The sequence below is a fragment of the Dasypus novemcinctus genome, chromosome 14 (assembly GCF_030445035.2).
Source record: "Dasypus novemcinctus isolate mDasNov1 chromosome 14, mDasNov1.1.hap2, whole genome shotgun sequence".
NCBI lineage: Eukaryota > Metazoa > Chordata > Mammalia > Cingulata > Dasypodidae > Dasypus > Dasypus novemcinctus.
The window spans coordinates 59,598,995-59,612,747 of record NC_080686.1 but is presented as its reverse complement, the minus strand read 5'-3'; the positions used below and the strand labels follow the sequence as shown (position 1 = coordinate 59,612,747).

At 37.4% G+C, this 13,753-nt stretch overlaps 1 protein-coding gene across 1 annotated transcript in view; it reads right to left on the bottom strand.

The window, feature by feature from the left end:
• CPQ (carboxypeptidase Q) overlaps nt 1–13,753 on the bottom strand; it is a 521,738-nt gene that overhangs the window by 187,755 nt on the left and 320,230 nt on the right. The window contains exon 5 of the mRNA XM_004474687.4: nt 2,318–2,429. Coding sequence (XP_004474744.1) covers nt 2,318–2,429 — 112 coding nt within the window. The remainder of the gene's footprint in view (nt 1–2,317; nt 2,430–13,753) is intronic.

Sequence of the window (13,753 nt, the reverse complement as noted above, 5' to 3'; positions counted from 1 at the left end):
GTCTGGCTCTAGAGTCCTGTGTTTTGTGTGTGTTTTAACATGTTGTCTCTCGACACCTACTCTAAAAAGTATTACTTTTTATTTTAGAGTTTTATTCATAATATGTTTACATAGGTTTTCAGAAGTCTGTGGGAGATTTAAGTCCTGAATTGAAGGAGACTGATTGTGAACTATCAAAACAACTGAAGTCAATGTAATTTCAGAGCTGGAGAAAGACACTCAATTCTCCTTTGCATGGTATGTGACATTTATCCATGCAATCAAATTTAACTCAATTAGCAGTGATTTAGGCTATCTCATGCTGAGTACTAAAGAAGTGAGATTCAAAGCCTAGAAAAGACACAATTTTTATTACAAACTAGAGCAGGTAAAGTACTCTGGACATCTACAGTTGAACAGAGAGGAGGAAAATGAAGCTCAGAGAGTTCAAATGAGCTGCTGAGGCCAAGAGTAGTTTGTGGTCCAGACTGAACTAACATCCAATATGGATCAGCCTAGTTCTCTTTTCACTCTGCCACTCTGCACCCAGTCAAGATGGCTGAAAACACTGCAATAAAATTTACTTCCAAAATAAATATTTTAGTCCTATAAAAAGGGAAAATGTTTGACATTTGTCCCCTTTACTCAGGAGCCCACTTCATTTTCAAATGAAAGGGACAGAGAGAAAGATAGCCATGGGAATATTTTTAAAGAGATAGGGAGGAGGAAGGAATTTATATAAAAAGTCTCTCAAAACTTCTGTGAAAGAACATGTGTTTTCCTGTTTTATTTCTGGACACTTTGTGTCCCTCAAAGCAGATGTTGAAATTATGTCCGTATTGATAAGCATATGTGTTGGTAGGTGTGTATATGACTCTAATACTATTCTAAGGGCCTTAAGAACAAAGGACATTCTTTAATTCTCTTTGTATGACCAGGTTTTATGAAGTATTTTCATATAGTAGGTGCTCAGTAAACCTTTTCTCTCCTTTATGGCAAAGATGTTAACCATATAAGTATATACAATATAAGTTTTTCAATTAGTTTAGGTTTTAGTTTTTTTTCATGATCCTGTATTCAGGTTACCTAGACATTTTTTATTTAGCTTATTTCAATGGTTTCAAACTGGGGCAATTTTGTCCCCCGGAAGACAGTTGGCAATGTCTGGAGACACTGTTGGGTGCCACAATTTGGTGGGGATGGGTGGGGGGTGCTATTTGCTTTAGTGGGTAGAGGCCAGGGCTGCTTCTAAATGATGTTACAAGGTACAGGACAGCCCTTCTCAAAGAAAGAATTATCTGGCTCAAAATATCAATAGTGCTGAGGTTGAGAAACACAGGTTTATTTAGGAGGAAAAACCTGCATGACCCCTCTACTTCTCCATTTTAAAACACAAGATACAAATCAAAATTGCACACCAAAGATTTGCAAGCAAGACAATTTCATCAATCTACTGTTAAGAAGATGAACAAAATTATTTAATGACCTGATTAGTGGTTAGAGACCACTAAAAGCAGGAATAAAAAACCATGAATTTAAATACATATCTATTTAAATAAGCAAAGGAAATGAAACTGGGGTTACTCTGCAGCTGTGAAACAAGACATTCTGCTAATGAGGCATTTGAAAACCACCACTGGTCTCATTCAGGCATGGCACTCTCACTTCAGACTGTTAATTAAATTTTCTCCAACCTCACTCTCACTAAAAATCCATCTCTTTTGACCAGCACACAAAGAGGAAATGCATATTTTTTATTTACAAGGATGGTCAAAAAAAATAAAATAAACTGCTTTTACTATTGGCCCTTTTTTTCTTTTTAATATACTTATATCTAGATTTACCTGGAATGTCATAATTTTCCAATCTGGATTCCTTATTGTGACTAAAGGTATCATTCCTTCAGTCTTAGGTTGCTCTCTTTGATTTCTACCATGAAAAGAGTACTGGACCAAAGCTATCCTAAGAGTCTGATAATGTCTTTAAGATGAACAACAACAAAAAAAAGGAAGTAGGGGGCACTGCTGATTTTTCTTTGCACTTGGTCATGGTTTTTGTAAATAGTCTCCGCTGGATGTGGTTACATTTGCTTCAGTTTTATATGCTTGATCATTTTCCCTGGTGGCTGATCATAATGTTGATGCTTTAGATGTGTGGAGTACGCTTGAATGAAAATTTATTTCTTTAAGGGGATAATTTCTGGGAATTAACTGATGAGAGAATGTACAGACTTCCAAAGAATCTTTGAATACACCAGAGTAACAAATCTGTTAAATTGAGTTAAACATGTCACTACTGAGACCCTTACAAATTGGCTAATGACTTTCTAAATATTTACCAAGGTCTTTAATAAGTGAGAGTGCTTCCCATGATATAAAGGCTCCACCACCATCATCCATGGCGCCCTGCCCAACATCCCAGCTGTCCAGATGTCCGCTGACCAGTACAACCTAGAATAAAAAAAAAAAGAAAGAAAACTAAGCAGAAGTGACATCAAAGGGGAAGCATTCATAGGCGTTTCACATACAGAAATGAAACATCTATATTTCTATTTTTAAATCTTTTGATATGTGCATTCATTAGTGGAAAACGTAGTATATAGGCACTACATAACGGGTCTAAGGTCATCCTAAGAGTAATAAAAGTCCTCACTTTGTACCTTCCTTTACTAATATAATTTTGAGTAATAGAGAAAAATGGTTTATTACTGGCCAATATTCAATGACTTTATTATAGGACTTAAAACCTATATAACATAAACACAGAGCTGAAAACTTCGACCATATTCTCAAATGTACAAAATTATAGTAAACAGAAAATAAACATGAGTTGAATTGAATTCAAATGAAAAAGTGAGGACAATAAATAATTTTTAAAAAATGATTGTGCTTTTGTAAAATATATATTACTCTAGTGTTAAATAAGTAAATGTGCTAGGTTTACAAACTAGAGCTCAAGTGTTTGAACAGAAAGACTTTTAAGGGTGCTTTCAATTTACATCAGTGTTAACTAAATGTAAATATCATATTATAAATTTTAAATCACCATAATTTTGAGTTTTTTTCAATAATTATTAATTATTTTTAGGAAAATATGAAAATTATTTAGCTAGAAATACATTTTATGAACATTTTTTAAACCAGTTACACAAACAAGTAAACTCATGCTGGCTCAATAGGACATCCATATGGAAAAAAATGTATCTTTATCACTGTGTCATACAATATAAAAATATCAAGTCAGATGGATTACAGGTCTAAATAAAGATTTTAGAAAAAAGCACAGGAGAAAAACTTTGTCAACCTGGAGTAGGCAAAGATTTCTTAAACAAATACAAAAAGCATAAATTATATAAGAAAAATAATAAATCTGATTTTTTAAAAATTAGGAATTCACCAAAAGATCCTATTAAGGGAGTGAAAGTTTATGGAACCATTTCCTACTACAAGATCTTGTAGATGCTTTCCTACATTATCTTCAAGGAGCTTAATGGTCTTGGCTCTATATTTAGATCTATGATCCATCTTGAGTTAATTTTTATATAAGAGCATGAGATGGTGATCTTCTCTCACTCTTCTGGATATAGATATCCAGTTCTCCCAGCACACCATTTATTGAAGAGGCCATTCTCTCCCAGATAAGTGGGCTCGGCGGTCTTGTCGAATATCAGTTAAACATGTATACGAGGATCTATATTGAACTCTCAATTTGGTTCCATTGGGTCAGTATATCTATTTTTGTGCCAATACCATGGAGTTTTGACCACTGTAGCTTTGTAATATGCTTTAAATTTTACCTCCAGAGCACTAGCAAGAAAGAAAAATAGATAAATGGGACCTCCTCAAAACTAAAATTTTTTTGCACTTCAAAGAAGTTTGTCAAGAAAGTGAAAAGGCAGCCTACTCAATGTGAGAAAATATTTGATAAACTTTTATCCAATAAGGGCCTAATATCTAGCATATATAAAGAAATCCTACATTTCAAAAAGAAAAAGACAAACAACCCATTTAAAAATGGGCAAGAGGTTTGAATAAATATTTTTCCAAAGAGGAAATACTAATACAAAGAGGAAATACATGGCTAAAAAGCACATGAAAACATGCTCAACATCACTAGCTATTAGGGAAATGCAATCAAAACTTACATCTTACACCCATTAGACTGGTGGCTATTAAAAAAACAGAGGACTACAAGTGTTGGAGAGGATGTGGAGGAAAGGGAACCCTCATCCACTGCTGGTGGGAATGTAGAATGGTGCAGCCACTGTGGAGGACTGTTTGGGGTTCCTCAGGAAGCTAACTATAGAACTGCCATATGATCCAGCAATCCCCCTGCTGGGTATATACCTAGAAGAATAGAAAGCAGGGACACAAACAGATATATGTATACCAATGTTCATAGCAGCATTATTCATTATTGCCAAAAGTTAGAAGCAATCCAAGCATCCATCAACAAATACAAGCAAATTGTAGTATATACATGCAGTAGAATATTACTCAGCTGTAAGAAAGAATGAAGTATTGACACATGAGACAACATGAATGAATCTTGAAGACCTTATGTTGAGTGAAGTAAACCAGTCACTAAAGGACAAATATTACATGACCTCACTGACATGACCTAAGCAAACTGAGCAGGCTCACAGAGCTAGCTAGAGCCTGGAAGACGCTCAATATGGGCAAAACCTATGATAACATGGAAGAGGGTGACTTGGCAGTGGATGGAGGTGATAGTGGTACAGGGATGTAAATAGTGTTGACAGTGCTAGAATATGAGGGTGAGCAGGTGGGAGGGCTAGGCTGGGCTCTCCATGGGACTGAGGAGGGCTGGAGGAAGGAACAGGTGAACTCTGGGGATTTGTAGGTCTGTGGTTAAAACTACAATGGTGGGAATGTTCTTTTGGCAAATATGGCAGGGGAGGGTTTCTGGCATAGGGTGTTGGGGATGGGGGGATATGTGGGAAAGGGTGCATCTAGGGCATGCTTCTGTGGAATATGAAAGTAACATTTTGTCATAGAGTGTTATCTCAGTGGGTAGAAACCCACACAATAAACAAGAAAATTTTAAACTCCCATCCTGAGGAGTCCTGCTATATTCACAAAAAGAGGGGACAGAATTTCTCAAACACAGAGGTAGCACCTAATAAAAGAAGACATATCAATATGTCAAGCCCTCAATGCATGTAACCATGAACATTATTCTTCAAAAATTGAAACTTAGTGATCTCCATGCATTTCCAGGGGAGGGAGAGGGAAGAATGGATGGAGCATGGGGCATTTTTAGGGCACTGGAATTGTCCTGCATGATCTTGTAATGATGGATACAGGCCATTATACATTTTGTCAGAACCTATAAAAGTGTATGGTGCAGAATGTAAACCATAATGTAAATCACTGACCATGGTTAGTGACAATGCTTCAATATTAGTTCATCAATTGCAATAAATGTACCATACTCATGTAAGATGTTATTAATAGGGGGAAATGTGAGAGGGGGAGGGGTTGGGGTATATGAGAATCCCCTGTATTTTCTATGTGACTTTTTTGTACCCTAAAGTTTCTTTGAAAACAAATTGAAAAAAAAAAAATAAGACATTAGGATAACATACAGAAGAAACTGTCACTGTACATAAAAGATAACAGATTTCATGGTGATGAAAGACACAATGCAAAAAAATTATGTTTTATTATTTTATTATTTTTATTTATTTATTTTTTGGCTTTGCTTTTGGGAGCCTTTGGATTGCATAAGGGTCACAATTGTGGCAGAGGATGATCACTGGTGCAGGGTGTCAGTGGTGGGGGGATGAGTGGAGAGGGGCACACCTGGGGCATGCCTCTATGGAATATGAATGTGTTCAAGAGGTCATGTGGTGTTGTCTCAGTGGGTGGAGACCCACAAAATAACCAAAAGAATACTGAATTCCCATCCTAAGGAGTCCTGCTACATTCTCTAACAGAGTGGCAAGAATCCCCCAAGTACCTGGCCAGTGCCTAGGAAAGGACTGAAGACTAATATACCAGACCCTTGATATCAATGCTTGTACTTATGAACCCTGTTCTTGTGAAATTTAAATGTAGCCTAGTATCATATTGCTTAAGAGTTACCTCCTGAAAGCCTTCTTGTTGCTCAAATGTGGACTCTTTCTAAGCCAAACTCAGAATATAAATGTACAACTTCCTCCTGGCATGGGACATGACTCCTGGGGATGAGCCTACCTGGCGCCAAGAGATCATTACCAAGCACAAACTAGTGATGCATCTGGAAAAAGACCTTGACCAAAAGGGGGAAATATTAAATACAAATCAGTTTTTATGGATAAGATATTAAGTGAGTCAGGAGGTCATTCCAGAGCTTATACTTATGCATGTCTCAGTAGGATCTTACTGATTGCCACAGTAAACAGTGCTCCAAACAGGGAGACTCCTGAGGGCTCTAGAGACATCTGGACACTATAGGCTAGGCAGACAAATCCAAGAATTTGGCACCCTGTCAGTGGGCCTTACCTTGGAATATATGATAAGCTATCCAGCCAATGTATAGGAGTTGTACTCATTTGTAATTTTCCTATACATGGTTCTTCTGCCTCTTTTATTTGAACCTATAATTAGCACTATACCTGTTAAATATGTGTCCCAGAGACTTAAATCTTCTAGCTGTTCATATGCTGGTTAAGCCCTGAATATCAGCGGAGTTGCAGTCAACACCTACTCTCCAGTTCATCAGATTCACCCAGTACAACAAACAAAAGGATGATGAAGATGAACAATGCTCATCCCCCAAAACAGAGAACCTACAATTGCAAGCAAGACAGTTTCATCCATCTGCCCCATGGGATCTAAGCCCCCTCTCAGTTGGAAGCAGAGTGGCCCTCACCATCCCCAAATCCTCAAGACTGAGGAATGAACGTAAGGGGGAATGCAACTATGGACTAAAGTAAGCTTATTATTCTAGTAATGGAAGAACTTATAACACTGATATAAAGACAGTGGTCACCAGAGGTTATGAGGGAAGGGAGAGGGAAGAATAGGTGTAACATGGGGCATTTTGGGGACATTGGAATTGTTCTATATGATATTGCAATGATCAATACAGGCCATTATACATTTTGTCAAAACTATAAAATTGTGCAGTGCAAAATATAAACCACAATGTAAACTATAGACCATGGTTAGTCTATATATGTTCAATATATGTTCATCAATTGCAAAAAATTTACCACACTAATGAAAGATGTTGTTACGGGGGAAAAGTGTGGGATGGGGAGAGAGTAGGCATATGGCAGCCCCTTATATTTTTGAGGTAACATTTATGTAATCTAAAGCTTCTTTAAAAATAAAAATTAAAAAAAAATAAAAATAAAAATAAAATTAAAAGAGAGTGAAAAGGCAACCCACAATGGGTAAAAATATTCACAAAACTTATATTCAACAAAGTACTCACCTTTAGATCATATAGAGAATTTCCATGAAATGGTAAGAAAAAGGCATTCAACCAACAGGAAAATGGGCAAAAGACATGAAGAGACACTTGGCCAAAAAAGTTACACATTACTAATAATCATATGAAAAGGTGCTTAGCTTCATTATCACCAGGGAGATGTGAATTAAACTCCTTGCAATACAAATCCTCCTGAATGGCCAAAATGAAAAAGACAAAAAATGCCCATATTGATGGTCTGAGTGTAAATATACACAACCACTTTGGAAAACTATTCTATCCCTACGTATACATCTAAAAGAAGTGTGTGCATGCGTGTACATGTGTGTATGTACTTTCACCAAGAGATGTACTAGAATGTTCATAACAGACTATTAATAATAGCATTCCCTCAAAAGGAAACTACTCAAATGCCTGTCAACAGTGGAATGGATAAATAGATGCTGTTGCATTAATTAATAGAACACTCCACGGCAGTAAGAATGAACAAACTCATCTCTGTGAAAAATTTGGATGAATCTCATAAACATAATGAAGAGTGAAAGGAGCCAGGCACAAAATAACAAATCTTGTATGATTCTACATATAAAATTAAAAAACAAGCAAACCAGGATTGTGATTACCCTTGGTAAGGAACATTACCAACAGGAAGGGGTCACATGGAACAACTCTGGGAGGCTGGTGATACTCTGTTTCTTGATCTGCATACTCGTTATACAGAAGTGTTTCATTTGTAAAAGTTCATCTTATTATCTATTTATGATTTGTGCATTTTCTCTGAGTAGGTTACATGTCAATAAAAAGTAAACAAATGAACGAACAAAAAAACCCCAAGTTTAATAGATTGATGATGTTTAAGCACAGCATGTAGGAAGGAAAACAAAGTCAAGCCAATCTTCTTGATGATTTTAAAAACACACCCCATGACTTTGGGAAAGTAGGATTTTTGGTTTAAAATAGGGTGACCCACTTGCACTGCCTGAACTCAATGAGCAGCTGCAGGATCTCCCATTGACTCTGTATACACAGACGCAGCCTAGTATGACTTCATTGTAGTCGTAAGTATAATGCCCCAGCCCAACACATGGCCATGTAACAGGCCCAGATGGATTGTTTCTAAGGAGAAAAAAAGAATAAAGAGAAAAACATGTTGTAATGGCAGGAAATTCTGATTCAGAAAGTGGTGTAATCCCACGTGGGACCAATAGCCTAATTAGTCAACATTCTCACCACCCTCAGAAATGTTTTTCTGCTGGAGTTAAATTCCCAATGATTAAAAGTGTCAAATGTGTTTTAATGAACTTTTCTTGGATAATATGTAAGAGTAATTATATCAAGGCAGCTATTATTTTACCCTTCAGGTTGTTTTTCCAATCATACTTCTTATATTTATTAAATGCCCACCTTCTCCAATTCCAGAATTATTAATTGAAACAGAATTAAAAAGTGGGGAAAATGGCTTTGAATGATTGAAAACTAAAACATATCCCATAGGATCAGGTCTTTGGCACAGTACTATGGAAGAATGATTGCAATATCTTTTAGACTATGAGAGCTTGTTTTAATTATTTTTTAAATCAGAAAAAAAGGAAAAAATTGGGGCCCACAATGTGATAGTAGTTGTAATTTTAATGTTTAGTGATTGAAAAACTAGGAAATGATAAAAGTTTTCTTCTAATTCAGTAGCATTATTTAATGAATTTGAATGTTTCTAATCATAAGGGCTGTTATATATACTTAAAAAATAGTACTGTAGGAGATCTCATTCAGAATGGTGTCTAGCTTACTTTCCTTGCTCAGTCTCACAAAAATAACCCAACTAAACATATAAACCTACCACACTACCAAAAACCCACCTTATATCAGGGAAAAGCAGAAATAAACATTAATTATAATACATTTGGATCTGATTTGAGCAAACAAAGCAAGACAAAGCCATCTACCCAGGTATATGGTAAATGCCAATTTCATGAAGAACCATTGGATAAAAGATAGGAAAATGTGCAGTCTCTCCACTGCCTCTGTCACCAGATGTGGTGCCCCTACAGCGATAACATGGCCTGGAACCAACGGAGAAGGGGGCTCCCACTCATCTAATCCCTCATGTGCTCCTCTCAGAGGCAGGGAGACACTGACCGATGCTCCCCACTCTTCACTTTCTCTCCACCACCATCTCTTCCAAATGCAGGCAGTGGACAAATTACTAAAATCAAGAGTAACAACAATAGCAGCAACTAAGAAGGCAGACTAGGAACTGGTAGTGCACTGAAATGTATGGTTCCTGGTTTGTGAAGCATGGGGAGTGGGGACAGGCAGCGGTAGGAAGAAAACAGTTATCACTGTGGCTGGTAACCAAACTTCTTCACGTCATCCATACAAGACTCAGGCCTGGAGAAGCGGATTTGGCCCAACAGATAGGGTGTCCGTCTACCACATGGGAGGTCCAAGGTTCAAATCCAGGACCTCCTGACCCGTGTGATGAGCTGGCCCACACGCAGTGCTGATGCACGCAAGGAGTGCCATGCCACGCAGGGGTGTCCCCTGCATAGGGGAGGCCCACGCACAAGGAGTGCACCCTGTAAGGAGAACCGCCCAGAGTGAAAGAAAGTGCAGCCTGCCCAGGAGTGGTGCTGCACACACAGAGAGCTGACACAGCAAGATGACGCAACAAAGAGACACAGATTCCTGGTGCCGCTGATAAGGATAGAAGCGGGCACAAAAGAACACACAGCGAATGGACACAGACAGCAGACAACTGGGGCAGGGGTGAAGGGGAGAGAAATAAATAAAGTAAATCTTTGGGAAAAAAAAAAGACTCAGGTCTGGGAAGTAGGAGAAGCAGCTACCTTAGTAAAGCAGAAATGCACTGGATGAAAACCTGCTAGGTTAAACTGGCACACAATTGCAGGCCAGCAGTGAGTCTGAGAAAGGTGATGGACTAAATCGAGGGTGGACAGAGAGCAACCCAAGGACAAACTCCCCATCAGTTAATGACACAAACTGAGACTCTGAGTCCAAACAGATTTACCTAAAAAAAGAAGAAGGAAAAGTTCAAAATGGGACCAATGAAAACTGTAGCAGAACAAGGAAGAGAGAACAGCTTCAGAATAAGTGCGTTTTATGAAAATAAGCTAAGGAAAATACTGGAGAAAATGTCATGATTTTTGGCATTCACCCAATAATTTTTACTGAGTTCCTACCATGTGGTAGGGACATAGAAATGAACAAAACAAGCAAATATTCTGCCTTAATAGAATTTACATTCTTGTGGTAGAGATAGACTATAAATAAGTAAATAAATAATATAATGATAGTTTTAAGACCTATAAAGAAAAATAAGGCAGAGAAAGATAAGAGAGTGATGGTAGTAGGGAGAGGATGGAGGTTTACGTTGTTTTAGGTAGAATTGTCCGGGAAGGTCTCTCTCTAAAGAGATGACATTTGAGTAGAGACCTGAATGAAGACAGGAAGTAATAAGCTATGCAAAGATCTTAAAAAAGAACATTCCAGGAAGTATGAAAACATACGAAAAGTCTCTGTAGTAGGAACAAGTGTAACGTGTGAAGACTGACAAGGGAGATGGCGTGAACACAGTGGCTGGACAGAGCACTGGAGGCTGGAGATCAAATAGGAACTTGTAGGCCACAGAGAAGAGTTTGGATTTTATTCTTTGTGATAAGAATCTATGAGGGAATGAAACAATCCAACTTATGCCTCTAAAAATCATTGCTAGTAGGCAGAAAGAAGGGAGGATGAAAGGAAATCAGGCTAATTCATCAAAACTAATCCACCAAAAATCAGTTTGCCAGGAGTCCTGTCTCCTCCTAAAATGTTTAAAGCAACGAGAGAATATTGTTACCACTCTCACAATGAGAGAAAGCTAGGTAATCTATAAAATCATTGCTTTGTTTTTAGTCTAACAGAGATCTGAAGTTGCAATGTAACAAGAGGAAATGAATTCCATAGAACGACAAGTCCTTCTAAGGAGAAGATACATGAAATGTTTTGTTTTTGGCTGTCACAGAAGGGAGAGGTGGAAGCCATAAAAGAAGAAGTGAATGAAATAATTGAAATTTTAACAAATTCTTAAAGGGTGAATGTGGCTTAGGATGAGAGTTTAGAATTCTTGGGAAACCCCACACAAGGAGACTAGCTACCCATATTCCAGGTCTTTACCATGGGCCTCTACTATGTGTTCAAAAAATGATTGGGAGCAGGGCAAGAGACCCCAGCAAGCCTGCTCTAGTGGTGCAGGAGTGCAGATGATGACTGGCTGCTGCTGGGAGGCAAGCAGAAAACATGCTTGCATTCTGGACCCTGCTCTCATATGAAGTAGAAGCTACCTGGGGCAGTAGCAGAAAACTCTCCTGCATGCCAATCCCTGGGCAAGATCAGTGGCCATGGAGAGAAAGGGAAATTTTTTCACCCCCAACATGCACTGAAACTAGGCAAAACCCACTCATGCCCCAAATCCTGTACTGACATAAAGCAAACTTCTGCTGCCACTGAGTGGCAGGATACTTTCTGCCATGATACAAGGAAAGGTTTGGTTTCCATTGGGTGAGAAGCAGAAATGTTGAGATTGCCCTCCCTTAAGCTCAGGCACACAGGGCCTGATTAAGACTGAGGCTGAGTCATGAGAACCAAGAAACCACCCTGTCCCCAGCATGAGGCTTGTAACGAGTAACAGGCAACAACAGTTTCTAGCTGGAGAAAGGGCAAGAGCACAGAAAGACACATTCTGACTGCTGAGGATGAAGCAAGAACACTGAAGACAACCTATAGCAACCCAAGCCCCATACTATAAAACAGGATGGCAGCAGCCTACTGCTGAAGAAATTTGAAGCATGTGGGCACCAAATAATAAAATCCAAACCTACCTCAATTATAAATAGGCTGATTCAACCACCCTCATACTAATGGCTTGATGTAGAAGAGATATTCTCATTTTTTAACATAAATACTATTTACCTCAGGCTCTACATTCTTACATACAAAGCCCCGCATCCAATAAAAAATTACAAGATATAAAATGAATAAGAAAAAATAAATGAGCTATTGTCAGGTATTACAGTATACAATAGAACTAGACCCAGAAATAGCCCAGATGTCTATGCTATCAGACAAGGACTTTAAAATAACTATGATAATTACGCTAAAGGATCTCATGGAAAAGATGAAGAATTTCAGGAAGGAAATGGAAATTATTTTTAAAAACCTAAATAGAAATACTAAAAATTAAAATTACAATAGAGGTGGACTAAATACATGTAGAAGTCAAACATTAAAACTTTTGTAATAAAATAAAGAAAAATGTCTTCATATCCTTGGAGTGGGAAAGACTTCTTAAGCAAGACATAACTGCAAAGCATGCAGAGAAGACTCATAAATTCAACTATAATAAATTGAAGCATTTATGTTCACTAAGAGAAATCACAGAATGAGTAGAGTTGCTACAAATTGGGAGATCTTTATAACAGAAATAATCAACAAATGCTTTATATTTTTAAAATGTAAATAATTCTTACTAATCAAGAAGAAATGGATAAGCAACCCAGATGAAAAATGGATATAAGCATTTTCACAGAAAAGAAACTATGAATGGACAATAAGCATCTGAAAAGACAACAAACCTCATTATTAATCAGGGAAATGTAAATTAAAATCTTATTGGGAAAAATTTTTTAATTTGACAATACTAGGTGCTACCAAGGATGCTGAGCAACAGGAATTCTCATCCACTGCTGTTGGACGTAGGAAACTGTTAAAAATAATTTAGAAAACAATCCTCATAAAGTTGAACTTATAGGCATTCACCATCTGACAACTCTGCTTTAGGTGCCTGTATTAGAGGAATTTTGAGACTTGAGTTCCAGGACACATGTACCAGAATGGTGGTTCAGAATGCATCATAAGGCTACAAACTGGAAACAACCCAAGTGTCCATCAACAATAGAATGGATAAATTTAAAAATTGATAAATTAAATAGATAATAGAATATTATAAAGCAGTAAAAATGACCTACAGTTGCATGTATCAAAACAGATGAATCTTAAAATAAAACTATGAGCCAAGCACACAAAAAGAAAGCCACAAAATAAACAGAAGAGTATGATTCCATAATATAAATTTCAAAATTAGTTTGAACTAAGTAATATAAACTTTGGCAATACATACAAAGATTGTAAAACCATTAAGAAAAACAAGGAAACGGTATGGCAAAAATTAGGATAATGTTTATAACAGATGGAGGATTGGGGAAGAGAGAAGGAGATGACCAGTGTGGGTACACAGCGGGCTTCTAAGGCACCAGTAGTGTTCATTTTTGAAATG